The following is a 10,868-nucleotide window of genomic DNA, read 5'->3' as shown; positions in this document are numbered from 1 at the left end:
TGGTGAAGACACTTTGGCTTGGGCTTTGGAGAAGTCGGGCATAAAATCAGTGTATCGTTCTCTTGTGAATCGCGACAAGCTTGGCTCTTTAGAGGAAGGGGCGACTACAGAAACATCATCAGCTAATACACAGTTGTGGACTGCCTTGTGGAGACCTAAAGTCGTCCCCAAGGTCCGAGTTTTTTGGTGGAGAGTACTCCGAGGGATACTCCCTGATTCTGTAACCTTGCGACATCGACACATCAAGCAGCTTGGCTTGTGTGACATCTGCAAGGCGATGGAGGAAGACATGCTACATGCGATGATACATTGCACACATGCAAAGAAGTTTTGGATTGCATCCCGGGACAGATTTCAGCTATATCTCCCACGGCTGCATCGGGATACTTGGGCACGTGATATCTTGCTTGACCACATGTTCACAGATGAGGAAAGATGCAAGATAATTACGATTATGCATAGCATTTGGTCATCACGCAATTGTTGGACTCATGAGCGCGACGGCTACGACCATGTTCAAGCTCTGAAGTGGGTCCATGAGACCTTGGCGATCTTGGAATTCCCTTCCTCGCAACGGAGATTGACGGTTGGTCAGAGGTGGCGACCACCAGAAGCAGGTTGGGTTACAATCAACACTGATGGAGCGCTGAATGTGGAGGATATGAAGGGCGGAGCGGGAGGTGTTGCCTTTTCGCACATTGCGTTCCTCGGAGCCTGGAGAAAACCCCTACACGGCATCACCGACCCCTTCATCACAAAACTCCTAGCTCTTTGTGACGGGATGATCTTTGTTCAGCTTCGTGGCTTCTCACATGTGATTATGGAGACTGATTGCTTGGAGTTAGTCGACCTATGAAAATTGCGCAGAAACACTAGATCTGTTGCAGCGCCTATCTTGGATGAATTAGAAGAAATTGGTGCTAGTTTTGCTTCTTTTTTTGTTACTCATGTCAGTAGGGATGCTAATGTACTGGCGCATCAGTGTGCTTGTTTAGCTTGCTCACTCGATGGCACCGAGAGTTGGCTTGATGTAAGCCCTGAGTTTCTGGTTTCATGTCTAGGGCGGACTGTAACACTATGATCGTTCATTAATAAAGTTTCTGGATTCGCTGCAAAAAAAATTAAGATTCTCGTCATGGAAGGAACTACCTCGGTACGTGTTATATATGGGCACCAATGAGGTGAATACAATTATCTTGCACCAATGAGGCGAGGGAGGATCGACGCCGCCCATCCCCGCCTTAGCGCTGCCGCCAACGAGCACAGACCTCCGACCAAAGTCACCTCGCCACCATCCTCTGCCTTCTATTTTCTCGATCACTTTGTATCTCTCGCCATAGGAGCGCCGTTCGCCGCTGCCGTCGCGGGTCCTTGTTGTGAAGCTTGTTGTCAACCCCGCTGGACCACGCCGAGCTCCAGCCGCTCCCGGAGGTCCCCACCTCCTCGTCGGATCCGACAAGATCCAACTGGAATCCTCGCCGTCGTCGCGCTCCTAGCCGCATGAGTCTCTGCCCCCGCGGCTCCCGGACGTCTCTGCCTCCTACCCGCGCATCATCCTTGTGGGATTCGGCGAGATTCCTCGCCCCCATCGCCCCTCAAGCCGCATGAGTCACCGTCGTTGCAAAAAGCCAGGCAGTTGCAAAACTCTTTTTTTCGAAACAAAGACTAAGTTGTAGAAAACATTGACACGGGGGTGCTCTTGTCCATCTGATCAAGAGACGATCTGATGGCGGAGGCGCCCGCGCGATCGGCCGGCTGAAGGTAAGCTTATAAACAATTTTGCAGTATGCGCACGGCTGCCACGGCGTCGGCTGGGGGGGTCGGACTAGGGCAGGAGGCCCTGGTGCCAACTCCGTCAGGCATCTCCACATCTCCTACGCGGTCCCCCTCTCCCAGACCTACTCCGGGAGCCGCTACTCGGGAGGAGGTGATCGCGTTCGGAGGGATCCGAGACCCTGCTTCCGAGGGGAGGCGGACGAGCTCTCGTCTCCAGGACCTTCCGGAGGTTGATGATTTGCAGCAGAGGTGCGCTATGCGGGCGGCCAAGCTGCGTGATGTGGAGAGCACAACAGGTATGTCAGTTAATGTTTCAAATTCTATTCTGCATTTCTCTAAGGATGAGATTATTAATAATGCAAACCAAGTGGGGGTGTCTCTTGGGAATAATAATTTGGAAATTGAAAACTCGGTTAATGATCTTTTAGATTTGGAAGCGGAACGGGCCTTGGAGTCTATTAGAAACCTAGCGGCTGTAAAACCTTTGAATGATGCGGAGATTGAGGCCTTGGGTGTTAGGGTGCTTGATAAATTCTGCGCGGATCTTGTTCCTCCGTCTGCGGAGCCTGATGAGGATGAACTCCAGGTAGATGATGCAGCCCATGTTCAACCAGAGCACGGTTATGAGGACCGGGCTATAGGTGATAACATTCCTAAACGTAAGTGGAAGCGGAAGGTGTACCCTGCATCCGCGGTACGCAGGAGTGCTAGAATTCGTAAGGCCAAAAAATTCCATGATGACCTATGAAAGGAATATTCTGGAATAGCAGAGGTCTTAAGGACTTGGCTAAACGTAGGTTTCTAGCGGAGGCATCTTTAGAGCACCGTTTAGATTTCATTGCTCTCTCTAAAACTGGTAGGGATAATTTTGCACCTCAGTTTCTTAACACGTTGTCGGGAGGGGTGGAATTCGATTGGCATTGTCTTCCTCCAAGAGGGAGGTCTGGGGGCATCTTGCTGGGTGTGAGATGTGATTCCCTTGAAGTCCGGAGTGTTGTTATGGGTGACTTTGCAGTGAAATTCAGAGTCAGGTCCAAAATAGATGGGTTTAACTGGGTGTTGGTGGCGGTCTACGGGGCTGCACAACCTGAGCTTAAACCTGAATTTTTGGCTGACCTGGTTCGAATTTGTGGGTCCGAACAACTCCCTATCCTGGTTGGGGGGGACTTCAACATTATTAGGAGGCAGGATGAAAAGAATAACGATAATTTTGATGGGCGATGGTCCTTTATGTTTAATACCATCATTGAGAGTTTAGATTTGTGAGAAATCGAACTCTCTGGTAGACAATTTACCTGGGCTAACTCTTTACCAAACCCGACATATGAGAAGTTGGATCGGGTTCTTGCAAGTGCCGAATGGGAGCAGAAGTTCCCTCTGGTCACGGTGCAGGCTCTAACGCGAGGAATTTCGGACCACACACCGCTATTTGTTGACTCAGGGGAGCCAAGGCATGTGGGAAACAAGAATACTTTCTCCTTTGAAACGTCATGGTTTGAAAGAGAAGGTTTCTTGGATATTGTTGCCAGAGAGTGGGCTAGAGAGTCTAGGGGTAGATCGCCTGTCGAGAGATGGCAGAATAAGATTAGGCATTTGAGGTGCTTTCTTCGAGGTTGGGCTAAACATCTAAGTGGAGTTTATAAGGTTGAGAAAGACAGACTCCTGGAGATTATTCAATACCTAGATGTTAAAGCTGAATCAGCGGTTCTTCAATCTGCGGATATGTGCTGTAAGATTGATGCGGAAAAGAGGTTGAAGGAACTTCTCCGCGAAGAAGAGCTGAAGTGGGCGCTCAGAGCAAAGGTTCGCAAAGTAATCCAAGGGGATGCGAACACTCAATTCTTTTATCTGATTGCGAATGGCAAACACAGAAAGAAAAAAATATTTCAGCTCGAGCAAGATGAAGGCACAATTGTTGGTCACGATAATCTTAAGCTATACATCACCGAATACTACAAGCAGTTATTTGGACCGCCGGAGGATAGCGCTGTGTCCCTCGATGAGTCCAGGACTGAGGATGTGCCTCAATTAACTGCTGCTGATAATGACATGCTAGTTGCGCCGTTTACGGAAAAGGAGGTTTTCGATGCCATCTCTCAGATGGAGAACAATAAGGCTCCCGGGCCGGATGGGTTCCCGGCGGAGTTTTACAAAAGATGTTGGCATATCATCAAAGGGGATCTGCTACCCATGTTCCACGACCTTTTTGCTGGACGGCTTCAACTTTTTCATTTGAACTTTGGAACGATAACGTTGCTTCCAAAGAAGACCGACGCTCTCAGGATTGAGCAGTTCCGTCCTATCTGCCTCTTGAATGTCAGTTTCAAAATTTTTACCAAGGTTGGGACTAATAGGCTCACACAGATTGCGCATTCTGTGGTGCAGCAATCCCAAACAGCTTTCATGCCAGACAGAAACATCCTTGAAGGGGTGGTGGTGTTGCATGAAACGCTCTAGGAAATTCACTCTAAGAAACTTGATGGAGTCATCTTTAAAGTAGATTTTGAGAAAGCGTATGACAAAGTTAAATGGCCTTTTCTGCAACAAGCTTTGCGTATGAAAGGTTTCCACGAGGGCTGGAGGAGCCAGATTGAAACTTTTACGCAAAAGGGTAGTGTTGGCATAAAAGTGAATGACGATGTCGGTCATTACTTCCAGACACATAAGGGCCTGCGGCAGGGAGATCCGATGTCCCCTATTCTGTTCAACATAGTAGCCGATATGTTGGCGGTGTTGTTAGGGAGAGCCAAGGAAGTTGGCCAAATAGGGGGCTTGGTGCCACACTTAGTGGATGGGGGTATATCCATCCTGCAATACGCTGATGACACTATCATCTTCATGGAGCATGACTTGGTAAAAGCTAGAAATCTGAAGCTGCTGCTTTGTTTGTTTGAGCAGCTAAGTGGGCTCAAAATTAACTTCCACAAAAGTGAGTTGTTCTGCTTTGGGAGAGCCAAAAAGGAACAAGAGGATTACAAGCAGTTGTTCGGATGTGGTTTGGGTGAGCTGCCTTTTACCTACTTAGGAATTCCTATTCATCACCGCAAGCTCACGCATAATGAATGGAAGTGTATTGAGGATCGTTTCGAGAAGAAGCTAAGTTGTTGGAAGGGCAAGCTCATGTCGTATGGAGGCCGTTTAATTCTTATTAATTCGGTGCTCACGAGCATGCCCATGTTCCTTTTGTCCTTCTTTGAAGTCCCAGTTGGAGTTAGGAAACGACTGGACTTCTATCGATCGAGGTTCTTTTGGCAGGGGGAGGAGCCTAAGAGAAAATATCGGTTAGCGAAGTGGGATATCATTTGTAGACCGAAAGACCAAGGGGGTATGGGGATTGAGAATCTCGAAGTCAAGAACCGGTGCCTTCTTAGTAAGTGGTTGTGGAAGTTATCCTCAGGAACTGACGCCATGTGGGCTCAAATCCTGCGTAACAAGTATCTCCAAACCAAAACTTTGGCTCAGGTGTCGGTTAGACCAACTGATTCACCCTTTTGGAAAGGGCTTATGAAAGTGAAGCTTTCATTTTTTCAGAGGTCAAAGCATTTAGTTGGTAATGGTGCAAGCACGAGATTCTGGGAGGATACTTGGCTTGGAGAGGCTCCCCTAGCAATCCAGTATCCGTCTCTGTATCGTATAGTTCGAAGGCGCGATGCTTTGGTTGCATCGGTCTTCGCCTCGATACCCCTGGATATCCAGTTTAGAAGATCGTTAGTGGGCAATCGTTGGGAAGAGTGGCTGCATCTAGTTAGGAGACTGATGCAGGTACAACTATCTCAACAACCTGATAAATTACGCTGGAATCTCACTAGGTCGGGGGGATTCACGGTTAAATCAATGTATGTTGATGTTATTAATTCCAGCTCGATTCCTACTTCAAAGCATGTGTGGGACGTCAGAGTTCCTTTAAAGATCAAGGTGTTTATGTGGTTTCTACATAAACAGGTGATCTTAACAAAGGATAATCTTATTAAGAGTAATTGGACAGGACCTACTAGGTGTAGTTTCTGTGATCAGGGTGAAACCATTAAACATCTTTTCTTTGACTGCCCACTAGCTAGAATTCTTTGGACGACTATTCAAGTCGCTTTCAATATTACCCCACCAAGGTCGGTTAACATGTTGTTTGGGACATGGCTAACTAGGGTAGAGCCCGGGTTAGCAAAACATATTCGCTTGGGGGTTTGCGCTTTTTTGTGGGCGCTTTGGAATTGCAGAAATGACTTCGTCTTTAACAGATCAACAAATATCCATGTTTTGCAGGTTATCTTCCGAGCAACGGCTCTTATCCGTTCCTGGTCGCTACTCACTCCGACGGAGGCCAGGGAGCTTTTGGTTACTGCTGCTATCCGATGGGAGATGGTAGCTCGGGATATATTCAGCCGGTTTGGATGGCGGTCGTGTAACAGGATAGGCAATTAGTTTACCTGTCTATTTTGGAGCCAAACGGCTGTGATGTATAAGTGCTTTGGCTAGCTTGTGTATCTAGCATTCGGGCTCTGTGTGAGCCTTTTCTTACTTTTCTTGTTGACAACCTTGAGACTTGGAGACTTTGTGGACTATTTTATGCTTAATAAGATGGCCATATGCATCATGCTGATGCAGAGGCCGGGGAAGCCCCCCTTTTCGAAAAAAAAAATGTGTTTTGCAGTACGAAGAAGGTGCAGCTAACGACCATCAGAAACTCCAAGGCTGCAGACTCCATAGCTCACACAGTCCTCGACACGCCGCAACGCGTCGGAGGGGAAAGATCAAGATGGAGGCAGCCACCTCGAATCCGTCGAGCAAGAGGTTCGATCGCTGCATCTACCTCCCCTTTCCGTACCCCGCTCAGCGAATTTACTTGAATTTCTGCGCGCGCTGCTGCTATGTTCGTAATTTAGGATCGCCCTGGTCAGCGGAGGGAACAAAGGGATCGGGCTGGAGACGTGCAGGCAGCTCGCGTCCAAGGGGCTCAAGGTCCTGCTGACGGCGAGGAACGAGGCGAGGGGGCTGGAGGCGGTCGAAGGCGTCAGGCGCTCCGGTGCTGACGTCGTCTTCCATCAGCTGGATGTCACCGACCCTGACAGCGTCGCCCGGCTGGCGGATTTCGTCAGGGATCAGTTCGGGAAGCTCGATATCCTGGTATGTGTAACTCCGCTTTGCGCTTTGAATTTAGGGCCTCGCGCAAGTGGACATTCGTGCTGTTCCACTGAGAGCTCGTCAGGTAGAATCATAGATTCGTAGAAGTGCACTTTTCTTTTCTCGGACTCTTAGGTGTAAGGTTAACTTAGTAAAATTGCATCTGAAGGTGCAGAAATTGTTACTCAGCACATTGTTGCATTGAATAATTTTAAAATGAATTTAAGAGTTCTGTTAACAAGTAGTATAGGTGCTGTAGATTTCTTTTACCAGGCTTGTACTAGTTAATCTTGGCTTGTGGTTGATACGGGTACACTACGCTGTTCAGATTATTGACTTCTCATTGGTGTTTATGTAGAAGTGATTTTTCTCGGATTTTTCTAATTCATCACCATGATCATGTGATTTTTGTTACTTGTAGATTAACAATGCAGGCATTTCAGGTGTTGATCGAGATCCAGTTCTGTTTGCACAAGTTCAGGAACAGGTAATTAAAGCAAAATATTTTGATGTTTTCTGTATCGAATTGCAGTTTGTCAGCAGTAATATATACCTGTTTCAGAATCAGGTTAAGTCAAAACAATAATAAGTCGTTTGTAGTTGTTTGTTGGCATCTATCAACTGTGGCAGACATAAACATCACTGTCTCTTGTAACTCCTAGAGCGTAGTTTAGTATGAGAAAACATATCTTACTGATGTTGGGTAAAGGGTGAACATAGAAGCTTGGATTCCAGAAATCATTCATCAACCGCAGCATCATTCTTTTGTAACTAGCATAGTTTAGTTTGAGAAATCACATCACACTGATGTTGCAATACAAGATAAAACTAGAATATTAGATTGTAGAAATCATTAGTCGAAGTTGGCAATCCTAAAATTCTGCATTGTTGTCACTATTTTTGTTTAGTGAATCTCTCATGTGTTAATTATACAATTTTCCTTAAAAATATATCATTTCAATGACGTCCATATTACATACAGGAGCAATGAATATTTTATTCTAAGTTTGGGCGTGCAAGCAGAATTCATCATGAATTAATACCCGATGCTTTCCATTTATTAATTTAATTCTTATAACGTGTGTTCTGCTCCAAGATTAAGTTATTAATGAATAGAGAAACTTTAAAGCTCACGTCCCTCACTCTATGTCCCTTGCGTCCCTCACGTCCCTCGCGTCGCTCTCGTGGGCGGCGGCGGGGGAACCCTAGTATCCACCCCGCGCCGCCTCCTACACCATCCCCTCCCCTCGCCGCCGCCAGAAGGCGCCGCCGGGCGAAGCCGGTGCGCGTAGGCGGCGGCGGGGCCCTTCTTCTCCTCTCGGCGTGCGGCTGTAGCGCGAGATGCAGCGGCGCGACGGAGTCATGGTGCTGATGCGGCGAGGGCGCGTCGGGCGGCGCGGCGGCCAGACAGTGGCGCGAGCGGGCGGCCAGGCCGTGGCGGCTGCGCGGGCACGGATCCATCGTGGATCTGGTCCGGCGGACACGGTTTCGGCCTCCCCTGCTCGGCCGGCCGATTTCGATGGGGGGACTTCTCCTTGCTGAGATCTAGCAGCGGCGGCCTGGTTCATCCAGATCCCGGCAGGGATGGCGGCGGCCTGTGCACGAGAGATGGAGGTCTTCGAACAGATCTGGGTGAAAACCTGCTATTGGCTATTGCCAAGGCCGACGATGGCGGCGCTGTCTGCATCGTTCCCTTCCTGAAGGCATCGCCGTGGACAAGTTCAAAGACACTCTCTGCTACCTCTGGGGGAAACCCTAGATCAGTAGATCGGATGACGGTGGCTCTCTGGTGTCGTTTTCCCCCTTGGGGCATCATTCTTGCAGGTGTACACGGGTTCGAGGGACCGGAGGACGGCGTCTTTGGTGGAGCGGTGCTTCATCTTACACATTGATGGTGGCGGATCTCGGCGGCGTGGCGCTGTGGAGACTCGGCGTCTGATGCGCGGAGATGGACTTGCGCAGGAGGAGGAAGCTGTCTGCCGTCATGTTGGCGTTGATGGAAGAGAGGCCTGGCAAGGTGGGTGCATCAGTTCTGCTCTGAGGATGGACCGATGGAAGATGAAGGTGATGGCCCTTGCAGCGTGCGGTGCTCACTGGGAGTGTGCCAGACCGATGTGGGACCCATTTCAGGTAGTGGCTTGGATGGGACACCCGACTTTAGATGTTAGGTTTTGGTGTGATGTCTGTTTGGTATTAGGCCCGGACATTCGGCACACCTTCATCAAGGGGATAGGAGTAGCAACAGCGTTGCCAAGTTGGTGGCTTCAGGCTTATTGATGTATCACCTTGTATGGTCTTTGTGAATAATTAATAATTATTGATGTATCACTATATTCTCTGTTATAAACTTTAAAGTCAGTAGAAATAGCTGACTTTCTTGGTCTTGTAGACCTTCTAAGGGCCTCAGTTTCTGGCACATTCTGTGCCTCAACTTCTGGCACTTCTTCTAAAATTTGCTATTGCACCTCCCTTTCATGCTCAACAACGGGTTTAGTCGGCTCCTGACAGATAGGTTCCGGGTCTACCCCCATAGTTGCCATGGGTGGAGTTGCAACTGGTAGTGAGAAAAATGGCTCCTGAATCATCGGATTAGGTGCATGCACCCTCTTCTCCTCAAAATCAATTTTCCGAGCTACCAAGCTCCCCCTCATCATTTCGTCCTCAAAGAAGACTGCATGTCTCGTTTCTACAAACTTTGTATATTTGTCTGGGCAGTAGAAACAAAAACCTTTTGATCTGTCTGGATAGCCAGTGAAGTGGCAACTTATTGTTTTGGAATCTAACTTTGCAATGTTTGGATTAAACATTTTGACCTCCGCAGGGCACCCCCACACCCTGAAGTGTTGTAGGGAGGGCACCCTTCCTGTCCATAGCTCGTACGGTGTTTTGGGCACCGACTTGCTTGGTACTCTATTGAGAATGTGAAAGCGCCTCCATCCATAATCCCAATGGCAAGTTGAAATAACTCATTATGTGTGACGCCCCCGATTCAATCGTACACTAATCATGCACGCAAATGTGTACGATCAAGATCAGGGACTCACGGGAAGATATCACAACACAACTCTACAAATAAAATAAGTCATACAAGCATCATAATACAAGCCAGGGGCCTCGAGGGCTCGAATACAAGTGCTCGATCATAGACGAGTCAGCGGAAGCAACAATATCTGAGTACAGACATAAGTTAAACAAGTTGCCATAAGATGGCTAGCACAAACTGGGATACAGATCGAAAGAGGCGCAGGCCTCCTGCCTGGGATCCTCCTAAACTACTCCAGGTCGTCGTCAGCGGGCAGCACGTAGTAGTAGGCACCTCCGGTGTAGTAGGGGTCGTCGTCGACGGTGGCGTCTGGCTCCTGGACTCCAGCATCTGGTTGCGACAACCAGAAAGAAAGGGAAAGGGGAGAAAAGGGGGAGAAAGCAACCGTGAGTACTCATCCAAAGTACTCGCAAGCAAGGAACTACACTACATATGCATGGGTATATGTGTAAAGGGCCATATCAGTGGACTGAACTGCAGAATGCCAGAATAAGAGGGGGATAGCTAATCCTGTCGAAGACTACGCTTCTGGTAGCCTCCGTCTTGCAGCATATAGAAGAGAGTAGATTGTAGTCCTCCAAGTAGCATCTCCAAGTAGCATCTCCAAGCAGCATCTCCAGTAGCATCGCATAGCATAATCCTACCCGGCGATCCTCTCCTCGTCGCCCTGCGGAAAAGCGATCACCGGGTTGTCTGTGGAACTTGGAAGGGTGTGTTTTATTAAGTATCCGGTTCTAGTTGTCATAAGGTCAAGGTACAACTCCAAGTCGTCCTGTTACCGAAGATCACGGCTATTCGAATAGATTAACTTCCCTGCAGGGGTGCACCACATAACCCAACACGCTTGATCCCATTTGGCCGGACACACTTTCCTGGGTCATGCCCGGCCTCGGAAGATCAACACGTCGCAGCCCCACCTAGGCACAACAGA

General features: G+C 48.5%; 1 protein-coding gene across 1 annotated transcript in view; it reads left to right on the top strand.

The window, feature by feature from the left end:
• The first annotated feature begins 6,443 nt into the window (after positions 1–6,443).
• Positions 6,444–10,868, top strand: part of LOC119355757 (salutaridine reductase-like) — a 20,274-nt gene continuing 15,849 nt past the window's right edge. The window contains exons 1-3 of the mRNA XM_037622625.1: positions 6,444–6,564; positions 6,657–6,897; positions 7,316–7,381. Of these exons, the coding sequence (XP_037478522.1) occupies positions 6,530–6,564; positions 6,657–6,897; positions 7,316–7,381 (342 nt within the window). The 5' untranslated portion in view covers positions 6,444–6,529. The remainder of the gene's footprint in view (positions 6,565–6,656; positions 6,898–7,315; positions 7,382–10,868) is intronic.

Source organism: Triticum dicoccoides, chromosome 2A, assembly GCF_002162155.2.
Source record: "Triticum dicoccoides isolate Atlit2015 ecotype Zavitan chromosome 2A, WEW_v2.0, whole genome shotgun sequence".
NCBI lineage: Eukaryota > Viridiplantae > Streptophyta > Magnoliopsida > Poales > Poaceae > Triticum > Triticum dicoccoides.
The sequence above is the reverse complement of the archived record's forward strand: the minus strand, read 5'-3'. Positions and strand labels throughout refer to the sequence as shown.